This window comes from Choloepus didactylus, chromosome 13 (genome assembly GCF_015220235.1).
Source record: "Choloepus didactylus isolate mChoDid1 chromosome 13, mChoDid1.pri, whole genome shotgun sequence".
NCBI classification, from domain to species: Eukaryota; Metazoa; Chordata; class Mammalia; order Pilosa; family Megalonychidae; genus Choloepus; species Choloepus didactylus.
The window spans coordinates 59,915,273-59,931,705 of record NC_051319.1 but is presented as its reverse complement, the minus strand read 5'-3'; the positions used below and the strand labels follow the sequence as shown (position 1 = coordinate 59,931,705).

Sequence of the window (16,433 nt, the reverse complement as noted above, 5' to 3'; positions counted from 1 at the left end):
TTTAATTAACAAATGTTGATTGCTCACTACAAGCAGACAGAGGCTTTTGGTGCCGACTGACCTTGGAGAGCCAGAGAATCTCTCTGGGAGGGAGGGGGAGTCCAGAGGACGAGGTGCTATCTCTGGCTAACCACTGAAACTGAGGATGGATGCGGACTGGCCCTGAAGGGGGGCTTTCCGTCCCTTTTCCTGCTCAGTGGAGAAGGTCTCAGCCATTTGCAGTTCCCAGACCTCTGACCCAGACAAGGGTGGAGACAGCAGAGTCAGAGAGACTACTCGAAATGCAAATGACATCTAACCAGTGCGTTTATCTTCCCTGAGAGGAAGGAGGTGATGCCAAGCTCTACTATCCGCCTTCCATTCAGAAGCAAACACGAGGGCCTGGAGGAAAACAGCCACAGGCCACACCTCCTTGCACGAGTCAGGAGTGACAGGCTGACAGGTGCCACCTGCTGGGCAGGAAAGCACAGTGCCTTGAGGCCTCAAAGGGTGTATCAATCTTCTAAGACACACCTTCAAGAAGACCTGATACTATTGCCTCCTTCTGAGACCTGAGTCCATTCTGGGAAAATCTCACTGGGTAACCAAGGAAACAAGATGCCTAGACAACAAAAAACTACAACCTACACTAAGAAAAACAAAGTTATGGCCCAGTCAAAGGAACAAACTTACACTTCAACTGAGATACAGAAATTGAAACAATACTAAGTCAATCCAAAAAGATTAGGGAAGATACGGTGAAAGAGATGAAGCATATAATGAAAACATTGGGCATACATAAGGTAGAAATAGAAAGTTCAAAAAAGCAACTGACAAAATCTATGGAAATGAAAGGCACAACACAAGAGATGAAAGACACAATGGAGACATACAACAGCAGATCTCAAGAGGCAGAAGAAAACACTCAGGAACTGGAGAACAAGACACCTGAAATCCTACACACAAAAGAACAGATGAAGAAAAGAATGGAAAAATATGAACAATGTCTCTGGGAACTGAATGACTACATGAAATCCACGAATGTATGTGTCATGGGTGTCCCAGAAGGAGACGAGAGGGGAAAAGGGGCAGAAACAATAATAGAGGAAATAATCAATGAAAATTTCCCATCTCTTATGAAGACATAAAATTACAGATCCAAGAAGCGCAGCGTACCCCAAACAGAATAGATCTGAATAGGCCTACGCCAAGACACTTAATAATCAGATTATCAAACGTCAAAGAGAGAATCCTGAAAGCAGAAGAGAAAAGCGATCCATCACATACAAAAGAAGCTTGAGAAGACTATATGCTGATTTCTCAATAGAAACCATGGAGGCAAAAAAGAAGTGGGGATACTGAAGATACTGAAAGAGAAAAACCACCAACCAAGAATCCTCTATCCGGCAAAACTGTACTTCAAATACAAGGGAGAGCTTAAAATATTCTCTGACAAACAGACAATGACAGAGTTTGTGAACAAGATACCCACTCTACAGGAAACACTAAAGGGAGCACTACAGACAGAAAGAAAAAAGACAGGAGTGAGAGGTATGGAACACAATTTTGGGAGATAGTAGCCCAGCAACAAGAGTACACTGAACAAAGATGACTGTGAGTATGGTTAAAGGAGAAAGGTTAGGAGCATGTGGGACACCAGAAGGAAAGGGGAAAGATAGAGGCTGGAACTGTATAACTCAGTGAAACCTCGAGTGCTCAATGATTGTGAGAAAAGGTGCAAATATGTTTTCACATGAGGTAGAACAAATGAATGTCAACACCGCAAGGTGTTAAAAATAGGGTGGGACTGCAGGAAAAACACAATCAATGCACATTAAAGGCTATAATTAACAGAGACACTGTATTATGCTTCCTTTAATATAACAAAGGCAATACACCAAAGCTAAATGCATACAGGGGGCGGGGGGGGGAAGGTATGGGACTCTTGGCATTGGTGGTGATGTCTGACTCTTTATTCTACTTTAGTTTAATGACGTTTTCCTTTTGTTGCTTCCTAGCTGTTATTTTTTTCTGTCTTTTTTCTTTCTCTTTTGTCTCTCTGCCTTCTTTGACTCTGCCTCCTTCTTTGTGGAAGAAATGGAGGTGCCCTTATATAGATAGTGGCGGTGGTGGCGAATACATAAATACGTGACCATACAGGGAACCACTGACTGTTTCCTTAGGACCATGTACGGTGTGTGAACAAAACCGTCTTAAAAAAAAAGGGTTGATGAAGAAACCTTGAAGACACTATATTGAGTGAAATAAGACAGACACATAAGGACAAATATGGCAGGGTCTCACTGATATGAACTAATTATAATATGTAAACTCATAGACATGAAATATAAGTTGCCAGGATATAGAACGAGACTGAAGAATGGGGAGCGATTGCTTATTATGAGCAGAATGCTTAACTAGGGTGAACTTAAACATTCGGAAATGGACAGAGATGATGGTAGCACATTGTGAGAATAACTAACAGTGCTGAATGGTGTGTGAATGTGGTGGAAAGGGTAAGCTCAGAGTTACGTATGTCACCAGAAAGAAAGCTGGAGGTTTAAAGATGGGAACGTATAAAACAGTGAATCTTGTGGTGGATAGTGTCCGTGATTAACTGTACAAATATTAGAAATCTCTCTCATGAACTAGGAAAAAAATGTATGACACTATAATTAGAAGTTAATAAGGAGGAGGCATGTAGGAAAAAATATACCTACTGCAAACTATATACTACAGTTAGTAGTATTTTAACGTTCTTTCATCAACAGTAACAAAAGTACGATACCAATACCATGAATCAATAAAGGGGGGGTGGTGGTTAAGGGTATGGGAAGATTTGAGTTTCCTTTTTTGGTTTCTATCTCTTTTCTGGAGTAATGAAAATGTTCTAAAAATTGAAAAAAAAATTGCGGTGATGGATGCACAACTATATGATGGTACCGTGGGCAGTTGATTGTACACTTTGGATCTCTGGATAATTGTATGGCATGTGAACAATCTCAATTAAAAAAAAAACACCTTCCTATAAAGAAAAGCCCAGGGCAGATGACTTCACAGGGGAATTTTACCAAACATTCCAAAAAGAGCTAACACCATTCCTGTTCAAACTCTACTAAAAAACTGAAAAAGGTAACACTATGTAACTCATTCTATGAAGCTAATATCACTCTAATACCAAAACCTGATAAAGATTCTACAAGAGAGGAAAACTACAGGACAATCTCCCTAATGAATATAGATGCAAAAATTCTAAACAAATACTTGCAAATCGAATCCAATGGCACATTAAAAGAATTATACACCATGACAAAATGGAGTTTATTCCAGGCAGGCAAGGGTTTGTTCACCGTAAGAAAATCAATCAATGTAATATAACATACTATATTATGTTATGCTATATTATAGAATATTATATTATGCTAAATGGGTGGGACCACACCTCCATGGAAATATCCAATCAGAGTCATCACCCACAGCTGGGTGGGACGCATCTCCAAAGAAACACTCAAAGAAATCTAATCAAAACTGATAACGTCTGCCCACACAAGACTACATCAAAATTAATGGCATTTGGGGGACACAATACATTCAAACTGGCACATTCCACCCCCTGGACACCAAAATGACATTATCTTTCCATATACAAAATACATTCATCCCACAACAATATCACAGAAACTTAAATCATTTCAGTAACAATAGTTAAGTACAAAATTCCATCAAAATCAATTATAGGCGTGGTCAGTCCTAAGGCATAATTTTCCTTTAGCTGTGGATCTGTGAACTTAGAACAAGTTATGTGCTTCCAATATACAAAGGAGGGACATTCATAGGATAAACATTCCCATTGCCATAAGGAAAAACTGAAAAGAAAACAGGGTTCACAGGACCAAAACAGTTCCTAAAACCTGCAAGACAAACTCCATTAGATTTCAAAGTCTGAGAGTCATTTACAGAACGGCGCTGCATCCTTGGGGCTTGAGAGAGCGGGAGTCTAACCCTTCCTAAGGGCCTTTGTGGCAGCTCTTTCCTCTCCAAACGCTTGGGTGAGTGCTCCAACATATCCACACACTGGGGAGACCACCATCTTGCCCCCGTCCTCCTCAAACATCAGGGCAGCTCCCGGATTCCCTTCCATCTCTGGGGCACATGCTCAACCCCCTCAGAACAGTGTGGTGGCAGCCAGGCTCTCCCCAATTCCCTGGGAATGTGCTCCACCCTCTTTGGGGCTTAGGGTTGCAGAACATTTCCTGAGTATTGAGGAGGAAGACCCGCCCTCGACCTCCAGGGCAAACTCACCCTTTCTATACGTGTGGGCTGCTCTGCTCTCCCAGCCCTACACCTCTTGACTCCAGACCTCAACCTCCATGGCTCTGTCTTTGAAGAAATTTTTTCTGCAATTTGTTCCTTGTCTATCTCCTCCAGTCCAGACTGGCAACGGCTCTGTCTATAAAGATCTTGCAAAAATTCTGTTGGCTTCGCATGAAGCACACAGGGGTCAAAGCCATCAGACAGTAGGATTTTCCACAAATCCTTTCTGCTTAACTCCTTTTCCAATCTTGGCTTGTACTGAAATGGTGGCTGGGTTCCATGTTTGGTTACATCCTTACGTTGGGCTGTAGCTTCTGGGATTCCACCCCCTGGAAGCTCATAATTTTCTAAGCATCAGTTTCTGTCTTCTTTGAACCCAAGAGTTCAGTCATAAGTTTCTCTCTCTCCGCTCGCATTTTACTATAAGCTGCAAGGAGAAGCCAGGGTACACCCTCCACACGTAGTCTGGAGATCTCCTCAGCTAAGTATTCCAGGTTGTCGCTTTCAAATTCTTCCTTCCATCTGACACCAGGACTCAATTTTGCCAAACTCTGCCACTTTAAAACAAGGATCACCTTTCTTCCAGTTTGCAACAACACATTCATCATTTCTGTTCAAGGCCTCGTCAGAAGTATCTTTAGAGTCCATATTTCCACAAATAGTCTCTTCAAAGCAGTTTAGGCCTCTTCTATCAAGCTCCTCGCAATTCTTCCAGAATCTTCCCCTTAACCATCTAAAAAGCCATTCCAACATGTTTGGTATTTGCAAACACAGCAGCAAAAGCCCCCCCTTCTCCGGTACCAAAATCTGTTCTAGTTTGCTAATGCTGCCAGAATGCAAAACACCAGAGATGGATTGGCTTTTATAAAAGGGGGTTTATTTGGTTACACAGTTACAGTCTTAAGGCCATAAAGTGTCCAAGGTAACACATCAGCAATCAGGTACCTTCACTGGAGGATAGCCAATGGTGTCCGGAAAACCTCTGTTAGCTGGGAGGGGACGTGGCTGGCGTCTGCTCCAAAGTTCTGGTTTCAAAATGGCTTTCTCCTAGGATGTCCCTCTCTAGGTTGCAGTTCCTCAAAAATGTCACTCTTAGTTGCACTTGGGGTATCTGTCCTCTCTTAGCTTCTCCAGAGCAAGAGTCTGCTTCCAACAGCCGTCTTCAAAATGTCTCTCATCTGCAGCTCCTGTGCTTTCTTCAAAGTGTCCCTCTTGGCTGTAGCTCCTCTTCAAAACATCACTCACAGCTGCACTGAGTTCCCTCTGCCCGTCAGCTCATTTACATGGCTCCACTGATCAAGGCCCACCCTAAATGGGTGGGGCCACACCTCCATGGAAATATCCAATCAGAGTCATCACCCACAGCTGGGTGGGACGCATCTCCAAAGAAACACTCAAAGAAATCTAATCAAAACTGATAATGTCTGCCCACACAAGACTACATCAAAGATAACGGCGTTTGGGGGACACAATACATTCAAACTGGCACAACATATTAACAAATCAAAAGGGAAAACTCACATAATCATCTTGATTGACACTGAAAAGGTATTTGACAAAATTCAGCATCCTTTCCTGATAAAAACACTTCTAAAGATAGGAATCAAAGGAAACTTACTCAATATGATAAAGGGCATATATGAAAAACCCACAGTAGGCATCATACTCAATGGTGAGAGACTGAAAACCTTCCCTCCAAGATCAGGAGCAAGACAAGGATGCCCACTGTCATGACTGTTATGCAACACTGTGCAAGAAGTTCTAGCTAGAGCATTAGGCAAGAAAAATAAATAAAAGGCATACAAATCAGAAAGAAGAAGTAAAACTCATTATTTTCAGATGACATGATCTTATATATGGAAAATCCCAAGAGCGATATGACAAAGGTACTTGAACTAATAAACAATTCAGCAAAAATCAGTAGTGTTTCTACACACTTGTAATGACCTAAATGAGGAGGCAATTAAGAAAAAAATTCCATCCACAATAGAAACTAAAAGAATCAAGTATCTAGGAATAAACTTAACCAAGGATGTAAAGGACTTGTACACAGAAAACTACAATATATTACTAAAAGAAATCAAAGAAGACCTAAATAGATGGAAAGACATTCTGTGTTCATGGATAGGAAGACTAAATGTCATTAAGATGTCAATTCTACCCAAACTGATCTACAGATTCAATGCAATACCAATCAAAATTCCAACAACCTACTTTGCAGACTTGGAAAAGCTACCTATCAAATGTATTTGGAATGGAAAGGGGCCTCAAATAGCCAAAAACACCCTAAAACAGAAGAACAAACTAAGAGGAGTTATACTTCCTGACATTAAAGCTTATTAAAACCCCACAGTGGTCAAAACAGCATGATATTGGCACACAGACAGACATACTGATCAATGGAACTGAATTGCGAGTTCCCTCACATCTATAGTCAATTTATTTCTGACACAGCCTGAAAATCCTCTGAACTGGACAGAACAGTCACTTCAATAAATGGGGCTGGGAGAACTGGCTATCCACATCCAAAGAATGAATGACGATCCCTACCTCACACCCCATCTAAAATTAACTCAAAGTGGATCAAAGACCTAAATGTAAGAGCAGGTACCATAAAACTCCTAGTAGAAAATATAAGGATATATCTTCAAGTGCTAGTGATAGCAGGTAGCTTCTTAGACCTTACATGCAAAGCACAAGCAACAAAAGAAAAAATAGATAAATGGGAACTCCACAAGACTGAACACTTCTGTGCTTCAAAGGACTCTGTCAAAAGGGTGAAGAGTCAGCCAACTCAATGGAAGAAAATATTTGGAAACCATATATCTAATAAGTTTGATATCCAGTATACATAAAGAAATCTTACAACTCAACAACAAGAAGACATTATAAAACGGGCAAAAGACATGAATAGGCATTTTTCCAAAGAAGAAATGCAAATGGCTAAAAGCACATGAAAAATGTTCATCTTCATTAGCTATTAGGTAAATGCAAACCAAAACCACAATGAAATATCATCTTACACCTGTAAGAATGGCCACCATTAGACAAACAGGAAACTACAAATACTGGAGAGAATGTGGAGAAATAGGAATACTTATTTACTGCTGGTGGGAATGTAAAATGGAACAGCCACTGTGAAAGACAGTTTGGCGCTTCCTCAGCAAACTTAAATACTGAGTTGCCCTATGACCCAGCAATTCCGCTACTCAGTTTGAAAGACGATCTGAATGAATGACACCAACAGACATTTGCACACCGATGCTCATAATGGCATTATCCACAATTGCCAAAAGATGGAAACAATCTAAGCGTCCATCAACAGATGAGTGGATAAACAAAATGCGGTATATATATATGATGGAATATTAGTCAGCAGTAAGAAGAAATGAGCTTCTGAAGCATGAGACAACATGGATGAACCTTGAGAACACAACGCTGAATGAAACAAGCCAGACAGATAAGGATGGCCAGTGTATGATTTCACTAATATGAACCACCTAAAAAATGTAAACTCAGAGACTTAAAATGTAGAATATAGGGGACCTAGAGATAGACAGAACCTAGAGAAGGGGGAGCAGTTACCTAATATGTACAAAGTTGTTAATGAGGTTGAACTTAAATATTTGGGAATGGATAGAGGTGATGGTAGTTTGTAATTGGGACTATAAATAATGGTGCCTTATTGTAGGAGGATTTGACTGAAAAGGGTTATTTAAAGTCATGTATTTCACCAATTAACACTACAAATATTCATGAATAAGTTCTTGCATGAACTACTACAAATGTATGACACTTTTACAGAGAGTTAATAATAGAGTGGTATATGGGGGGAATTACCTATTGCATGCTATGGACTATATTTAACAGTAATACCTTAATATTCTTTCATCAATATTAACATGTACCACACCAATATTAGGGGTAAATAATAGGGGGAGACAAGGGATTTGGGGTGTTTGGGGTGATCTTTTGTGTGTGCCGGAGCATAAATATTGGTTAAAATTGAAAGGGATGATGATTGCACAACTAAGTGAGGATTCTGTGAGACACCGTATACTTTGGATGGAATATATGGTATAAGAACATATCCCAATAACATCTGCAGATTGAGAAAAATAAACAGAAAGATAAAAGTGCTGGAGAAGATGTGGAGAGAGAGGTATACCTATTTAATGTCAACAGGGAAGTAGAATGGTGCAGCCCCTCTGAAGGGCAGTGTGGCAGATCCACAGAAGGCTAAATATAGGGTTGCCATATGATCATGCAATCCCTTTACTAGAAATATACTCAGAATAACTGAAAGCAGGGACATGAATAGAAATTTGCACACTTATGTTTATGGCGGCATTATTTATGATTGCCAGCGGATGGAGGTGGCCTAAGTGTCTACTGACTGATGAGTAGAAGGGCAAACTGTGGGATATACATACGATGGAATATTGTTTGGCTACAGAAAGGAATGAAGTTGTGAGGCATGCAACGAGGTGCATGAACCATGAGGACATCATGTTGAGTGAAAGAAGCCAGAAACAAAAGGGCAAATACTTTATGGTCTCATTTAGAACATGCTTATAAGAAAATCAGGGCCTAGACTGTAAACTCTTACAACAGTCACATTTATTCCTGGGTTTTAATTGTTATATTTCTGAATTCTGAGATGCTGGGCTCTGTGTATAACCTGGTAGTTCCCTGGAACTTTAGGTATCTGTGTGACACCTGAGACTCAGAATTAGAGTTCTGCAGTTTTGAAAGTCAGCATTACTCCATATAGCAACTACTAAAGAAGCTGAAAAAGAGATCAGACTTCAATTAGAGACACAAATGAAGTTGATCTGGTTAGGACTGAGGTAAATCAGAATACAGGGTAAAGGATATATGGTCTGTATTTTAAAACTTCAACTGCCATGTAAGACCAAAGGAAGAGATGTTTATTTTGTCCAAAATTTAAATTTTCTGTAGCGCATTATCTAACTTAACCTGTCTGGTGAGTTTAGTTAAACAACCTAATTACATGGAGCCTAGAATAGGGAATGAGAGCATGTTATTCTGCATAGCTTAATATAATACCCAGATACATTCCAGAGTATTTTGGGCAGAAAATAAAAAAGTATTTGCAAAGCCCCTTGAGGTACTGGGGGAAAATGTAGTACTATTAAACTTCCTCACATGGGAAATTCCTGATATTCTTGCAAGCATTAGGGACTCCCAATTTAATAAGCCAAGCCCTAAAGCTTGAGACTTGCCCTTATAAAACTTATTTCTGTAATGGCAAAGCTAAGCCTACTTATAATTATGCCCAATAGTCACCCCCAGAGAACCTCTTTTGTTCATCAGATGTGGCCTTTCTCTAAGCCATATTCTGCAAATAAACTCATGACCCTCCTCCCTATTTGGGACATGACTTTCAGGAGTGTAAGTCTCCCTGGCAATGTGGGACATGACTCCCAGGGGTGAGCCTGGCCCTGGCATTGTGGGATTGACAATGCCCTCTTGACCAAAAGGGAGAAAAGAAATGAAACAAAATTAAGTTTTAGTGGCTAAGAGATTTCAAACAGAGTCAAGAAATCATTCTGGAGGTTACTCTTCTGCAAGCTTCAACCAGATATTGCAAATTGCCACAATATGTCAAGCCCCAACATACAGTATTCCTGAAAACCCTAAAGAATACCCTGGGCTCTAAGACTCTCTAAATGTTTTACTTAATAAGTTTATTTTTTTAGAAACTTAAAACCTCCAGATTGTTCCTATGCCAATTAAGCCCTGAAATACAGAGGTACCAGTCTCTCCAAGAACGTCAACCAGTTTCATTCAGCTACCCCATAATGCTGATACCCCTCTTCAACACAAAGAAGTTAGAACAGTCATTGCCCAGATATCCTTGAAGATTGAGAGAACAATCAGATGAGAGAAAGGAGTTGTAACAAAGAAGTTAGGATTTAACAAATGATTATGATTATCGAATTATTATACAGATTTTTTTTAGTTTCTAGTGTATTAGAACAGTCAGAAGGAAATACCTGAAATTGTTGAACTGTAACCCAGTAGCCTTGATCTTGGATAATGACTGTATAAGTATATAGCTTTTAGCTTGTGACCATGTGATTTTAAAACCTTGTGTGTGACACCCCCTTTATACAGTGTATGGTTAGATGAGTAATAAAATAAAGATATGCATGGGGAAAAAAAAAGAGTAGGGTCAACTTTGATGAGCTTTCAATAGAAAACTAGACATGGAAGACATGCCTACAGAAAAACAGACTTGTTCACAAAATGACAAAATAAAATTCACAAAACCATATACACAATTTTAGAACCTCTTAAAAATCACTTTCTTAAAGAAAAATACATCCAAACTAGCAAGTGATAAATACCAGATTATGCAAACATCATATTAAAACAAAAACTGAGATGATAATGTACTCCTTTTGCATTGCCTACTCTGTAACTGTTTCACAGCTCCTAGAAAATTAAGACTTTTTTTTTTTTTTTTAATGACACACTAGAGGAAACAAAAAGTCATCTTGTAACAAGGCATTGAAGCTACCTAAGTTAACCTGTCAATTTAGACTGAGAGAACAAGGAACAATTAAATGCCAACTAAGGGCCTGAAAGTGGTTGGAGCAGGCTTCTATGGGTTGAGTAGCCTTGGCACGAGAACATACAATGCACCTTCTTCCTTCAGGATCAGGCAATAAAGTTTTATCCTGGCATAAGACAAGCAGCCCTCTTCTGGCATTTTATTTTAGCACCTAGCACTAGCAGTGAGTTCTAGCCAGCTAAATCATCAAATCCCAAAGATTACATCAGTATAAATTTCAGAATATTACCTTTAAAACTATAAAGAAGAACAAGTTGTAGGAACAACACTTCAAAACTTACTACAAAACTACAGTAATCAAAACATTGTGCACTGGCATAAAGAAAGTCATATAAATCAACAGAATAGAATTGAGAATCCAGAAATAAATTTACATTTATAGTCAATTGATTTCAAACAAGGGTGTCAAGATAATTCAGTAGGGAAAAGAATAATCTTTTTAAGAAATGGTGCTAAGCAATTGGATAGTAACATGCAAAACAATGAAACTGGACTCTTACATCATACCATATACAAAAATAATTCAAAATGGACCAAAAACTTAAATTTAAGAGCCAAAACTGTAAAACTCTTAGAAAACTTACACAGGAGTAAGTTTTGATGACCTCTGATTTGTTAAACATGATTTCTTAGCTATGACATCCAAAGTACAAGCAACAAAACAGATAAATTGGACTTCATCAAAATTAAATTTTTTTATTCTTCAAAAAACACCATTAAATGTGATATATATACACAATGGAATATTATTCAGCCATTAAAGAATGAAGTTCTGATTCATGCTGCAATGAAAAAACCTTGAAAACATTTTGAGTAATATAAATCAGATACAACAGGACAGATACTGTATGATTCCCCTTAAAAGAAATAACTAGAATACGCAAATTCATAGAGAAAAAAGGTGAAGTATAGGTTACTAAGGACGGAATGGTGGGGGGAGAGGGAAAGGGGAACTAATAAATGATGGGTGCACAGTTTCTGTTGGAGTGAAGGAAAAGTTTTGGTAACAGATGATGAGGAGGGTAGCACAATATTGAGAATGTGATTGATCCCACTTAATTGTAGGCTTGGGGTTGCTGAGACAGAAAATTTTAGGTTGCATTTATGTTTCCACAATCAAAAAAAGCAAAAAGAGACTAACAAGATGATAACAATTAAATGCAATACATGATGCTAGACAGCATTTAATAATGGAGGAGACAATGTGAGATGGAAAAGTTTATTTTCTGTGTATAGTAACACTAAAAAAAGAGCAACTGAAGACAGAATGACAATTAAATGCAATACATGATCCTGGATGGGATCTAGCAAAGAAGGAGAAAAGGTTCAAAGGGATATTATTGGGACACAGGAAAAAAAAATGGAACATAGACTATAAGCTTTATATCAATGTTAAATTGCTTAAACTTGAGAATTGCACTTAAGGTGGTTATATAAGTGAATATCCTTGTTCTTAGGAAATGTGCATGGTAACATTAAGTGTTCAGGAAGCATGTTGGATACAACTTACACTCGAGTATTCTGAAAATGGATTGATAGATAGATAGAAGGATACTGCAAATGTGGTAGAGTGTAAAGTTAGTAGACCTAGTTGTCTTGGAGGAGATGGGTATACTGGAGTTCTCTGTGCGGGGTTTGTATTATTTTTGTTACTGTCCTGTAAGTTTGAATTTATTTCAAAATAAAAAGTTAAAGAAAAAAAAGTTTTCTTAGTAAAAAAAGAGCAGTCAAAACAGTTTGATGCCAGTTTAAGTAGCAAAAAAAAAAAAAAAAAAAAAAAGTACCTAATACTTAGATATACAAACCCGTGTTAGTAATTGCATATTCTAAAATCTAGAATCCATGAGAACTGGTATTCAATTTTATTTCAATTTAAAACATGTCAAAACAGAATCTCATTTCCTATAATCTTTCAAAGCAAAAATCAGTGAGTTCTTTGCAAACATGTAAAGGGAGGAATTACAGTTACAGCTCTGTTTTAAGGGAAGGCATAAAGCACCAAGAAGGTTTTGCAAAAGAATTTTCCAAGGGGGTCTGGGAGAGATAGATCCATGTCTTTACCCCAAGTAAACCTGAAATTTAGGGAAACTTTTTAGTCTTTACATACTATCTATCATCAATGTTTGCTCTTCCTATCAAAAGAAAGAGTCAAAATCAAAAGAGGTTAAAAACAAAACTCAAGGAACAAATAAGTAGAGTCTGCTTTTTAAAATGAAAAGGAAAAAAAACCTCAGCAATTTCAAGAGAGATAAATTTAAGGTGTATTATATAAGTAATACATTATATACTGCATTATATAAGTAAACGGAATGCAGTGTTGCCACTGTTTTATGTGTTTGTTTTTTTTTTTTTTAGAGCTAGATGTTGATAGCAAACAATTAATAATTGTTTTAAGACACTTTACTCTTGTTACCTGTAGATACACGATGTTTAACTTAAGTTTGAGCTCAAGAAACTTAAGTTTGTAACTGAGTTTACCACCTTGATCAATGTTGAAGAGTCAGAGATGGATTAGCAAAGTAGAAAGATGACTGCTAATCCTTAAATCATCACCAAAATTAAAGAGAGCTATTAAAAATCTTTCACCTTGTACTGGAATGCTTCTCAGCGATCTGGAAGAAATTTGCAGTAGATTTAGTTGGGAGATGAGTAGAGCCTGGTCTAAGGAGGTGGACTTCAAAATTCAGCAGAACTGAGCAACAAATTACATGACAGTGTAGGATGACCATATACAATCCTTGGCATATTAACTCACCTCCCCATAAAAGTAATACGGAGGCATTCAATAAAGTTTTACAGACCGGCACATCCAGGTGTATAAACAGGCCAGCATTATCATATACCTTGAGGTTCACAGCAGTGCTTACATAGATTCTGAATGCCTTCTTAGAAACTTCTTGCAATTTACATAGGAGAAAGCATTCATACAACTTCAGGAGATGGCAAAAAAAGCAATATCACTGTTACATGATTTCCCACTAGGAAACCTCCTTAGACTGTCATTTGTTTCCTTGATTTAAACAGAAGAGCAGAAATCAATGTCCACCTACAAGGGTGACCCTCAGAACTTCATTATTCTCCTCATGGGTATTCAAATTAGGTAAACATTTTGTTTTAAAATCTCTACAACTGCTAGTATCAAGTGCAAATCAAGGCATGGATGAGTGATTGCCCTCTACCAGAGAGGTACAGTCTCTATTCGAAAGCCAAGTGCTTAGTTGGCACAGTTCTACAATCATAATTTAGGAATTAAATGCTTATACCATGTTAAATGCTGACTGTTATTTATTCTGATGAAAAGGCCACAAAACAATCAAAAGGATGACAGTACGATTAAAAAAAAAAAAAAATTAGGACTCCTAAACATGGGACCCTGTTAAGCTATTTACCTTGTTTTACTGTCTTGTGTAAAATTTTTACTTTTAATCACAACTGAAATGACAACTATGGAAGTTGTAGCACAAACTCATCATTATTAATACGTTTAAATAAAAGGCAGCAGTGCAATACTGACTTACAGTTTGAAATTATTATAAAGACAATAGTTAAGGCAGAAAACGCCACTATACTGGTAAGTATCCACAAGTTTGGGGCCCTCTTTTTTCCCAATAGTGGGGGAAGACCAAAGTAAAGCAAGGCAATTTCAGTACATCTTAACCTGGAAACACTACTCCATATTAAATAAGAGTGATACTGAAAAAGAGCAGTGCAATTTTTAGTAATCAATATGAAAATCTGAAATAAAAATTTCCCAGGATCACTAGACTATTATATATGGAATTCAAAAGATGGTAGTATTAAATTATTTATGAAAGACATTTTCTTTCCAAAGTTATTCCTCAATAGTTTGAAGAAAAGTAAATGGAAGGGAATGCAGTGTTTCCACTTTTGTTTTGTTTTTTACTTAGCGCTAGGTGTTGACAGCAAACAATTAGTAATCGTTTTAAGACACTTTACTTTTGTTCCCTACAAAGATACTTGATGTTTACTTAGAATCAAAAATGAAACCCATCCTCAATAATTCTAAGCTTGACAATTCGGAGGCATGGCGTGGAATAATGAAAAGCCCAACAAGTAACTGAAAGAATTTTAGATACACGACCTTGACAAACCATCCCGGCCCAAAGAAGTAGGATGAAAAACTTTAAAAATCCTACAAAACATTCTGAGTTCCGAGTTCAGGCCCTCTCACAGACCGAAATGTTCTTGCCTTCTTCACTTTCAAAGGCCCAGACAGCAGGTTCGAAGCGGTAGGGAACCTCCGCGGGGACGGCTGGGGACCCCCGTGGGACAGCGGAGGACCTTACTGGAGCGGCGGGGCGCTCTCCACCTCTGCCCTTCATTCTTGGTCGGGCCTGGCCGGCTTAGGGGCGCGGGCGGGCCACAGGAGACGCGAAATCCTCACTCACTCACCGTGAAACGCTGGTCGCCGATGCTGCCCACAGAAAAGCAGTGGTCGCCCGGGTTGACGGCTCCGGTCAGCACCTGGTGCAGGTTCATGTCGGCGCCTTAGTCCCGCAGCTGACACTGCGTCCAGCTCATGCCCGGAGTCAGGGGACTTTCCCTTACTTCTTCCCTCAGGGGCGGCGGCCGCTTTTCGGCGGCGGCAGCAGCAGCGATGGGCACCAGGAGCCAGAGCCGCTCAGCAGGGGCCCGCGGCTCATCCCGAGCCCTGGCGGACGAGGCCCGCAGTGGGGCGGACTAGCGAGCGGGCGGGGCGCAGCGCTGCTCGGCGCACCTGTCACGGCCCGTGCGTCCCAGGTGTAGCTTGGGATCGACTCACCGACAGCGACCCGGATCCGACTCACCCGCCGGAAAGGCCGCGCGGACACAAAATTTTTCTGGGCCCAGGAAAGCCAGCCTGGACTGCGACGAAGTGGCGCCGGGAGCACGCGCTCGCCCTCCCTTCTTGACCTGTCCCTTCCCGGCTTCGGTGTTCGCCACCCCCACTGGCCTCGGTTGCTCACTACGCGTCTCTAGGTCCCACCGACAAAAATATCGCGAGACTTCCTGCGGCGAGGAAGAATACTGCGGAGGACTCATTTTTTCACCACAGTGTACATACTAGTTACTGGATAAGGAAACACGGCGTCTAGTGAGAAACTGGCCAATCCCGAGCTCTAGTCTACCCAGGGGTCCGCCCAATGCTGAGGACACACCAATCTCTTTGAGGCTTGAGAGGGGGATTACTTTCCCTCTGAGTGTTGAACATAATGTGCCTTGCAAAAGCTTAATAACACTAGAATGAGGTGAGCTTTATCAAGGTATGTTTTAGATTAGGACTTAAATCTCATTGTTGGGCTAGGTAGTTTAAAAGGAAGAAGTGGAGGTGCCGTTTCATTGCTGTTGGTTAGAGACTACAAGTCCCAGCATGCACCGCTTCTCCGGCCTCCGGGGAGTGTAAGTGGTGAGAATACAAGTATAAACAGGACCCTTGAAGCGCTTGTGCTTTTGGGGGCATGGTGGTTACCAGTCCTGTGTGCATTTCGAACTCGCTAAACAAGTTAGTTTTGAAAGACATAAACATTTTAAACGTACT

The 16,433-nt window shown here is 39.7% G+C and overlaps 1 protein-coding gene across 8 annotated transcripts in view; it reads right to left on the bottom strand.

Annotated features, from left to right (window-relative positions):
* The window catches only part of DMXL1 (Dmx like 1), a 211,726-nt gene extending 195,834 nt beyond the window's left edge, over positions 1-15,892 (bottom strand). For 7 of the 8 annotated variants that reach the window (XM_037802218.1, XM_037802220.1, XM_037802223.1 and 4 more), the window contains exon 1: positions 15,308-15,891. In XM_037802218.1, the coding sequence (XP_037658146.1) occupies positions 15,308-15,394 (87 nt within the window). In that variant the 5' untranslated portion in view covers positions 15,395-15,891. Of the gene's footprint in view, positions 1-15,307 lie in introns of all 8 variants that reach the window. The other variant, XR_005211487.1, reaches the window with a different exon arrangement.
* Between the last annotated feature and the right edge of the window lie 541 nt (positions 15,893-16,433).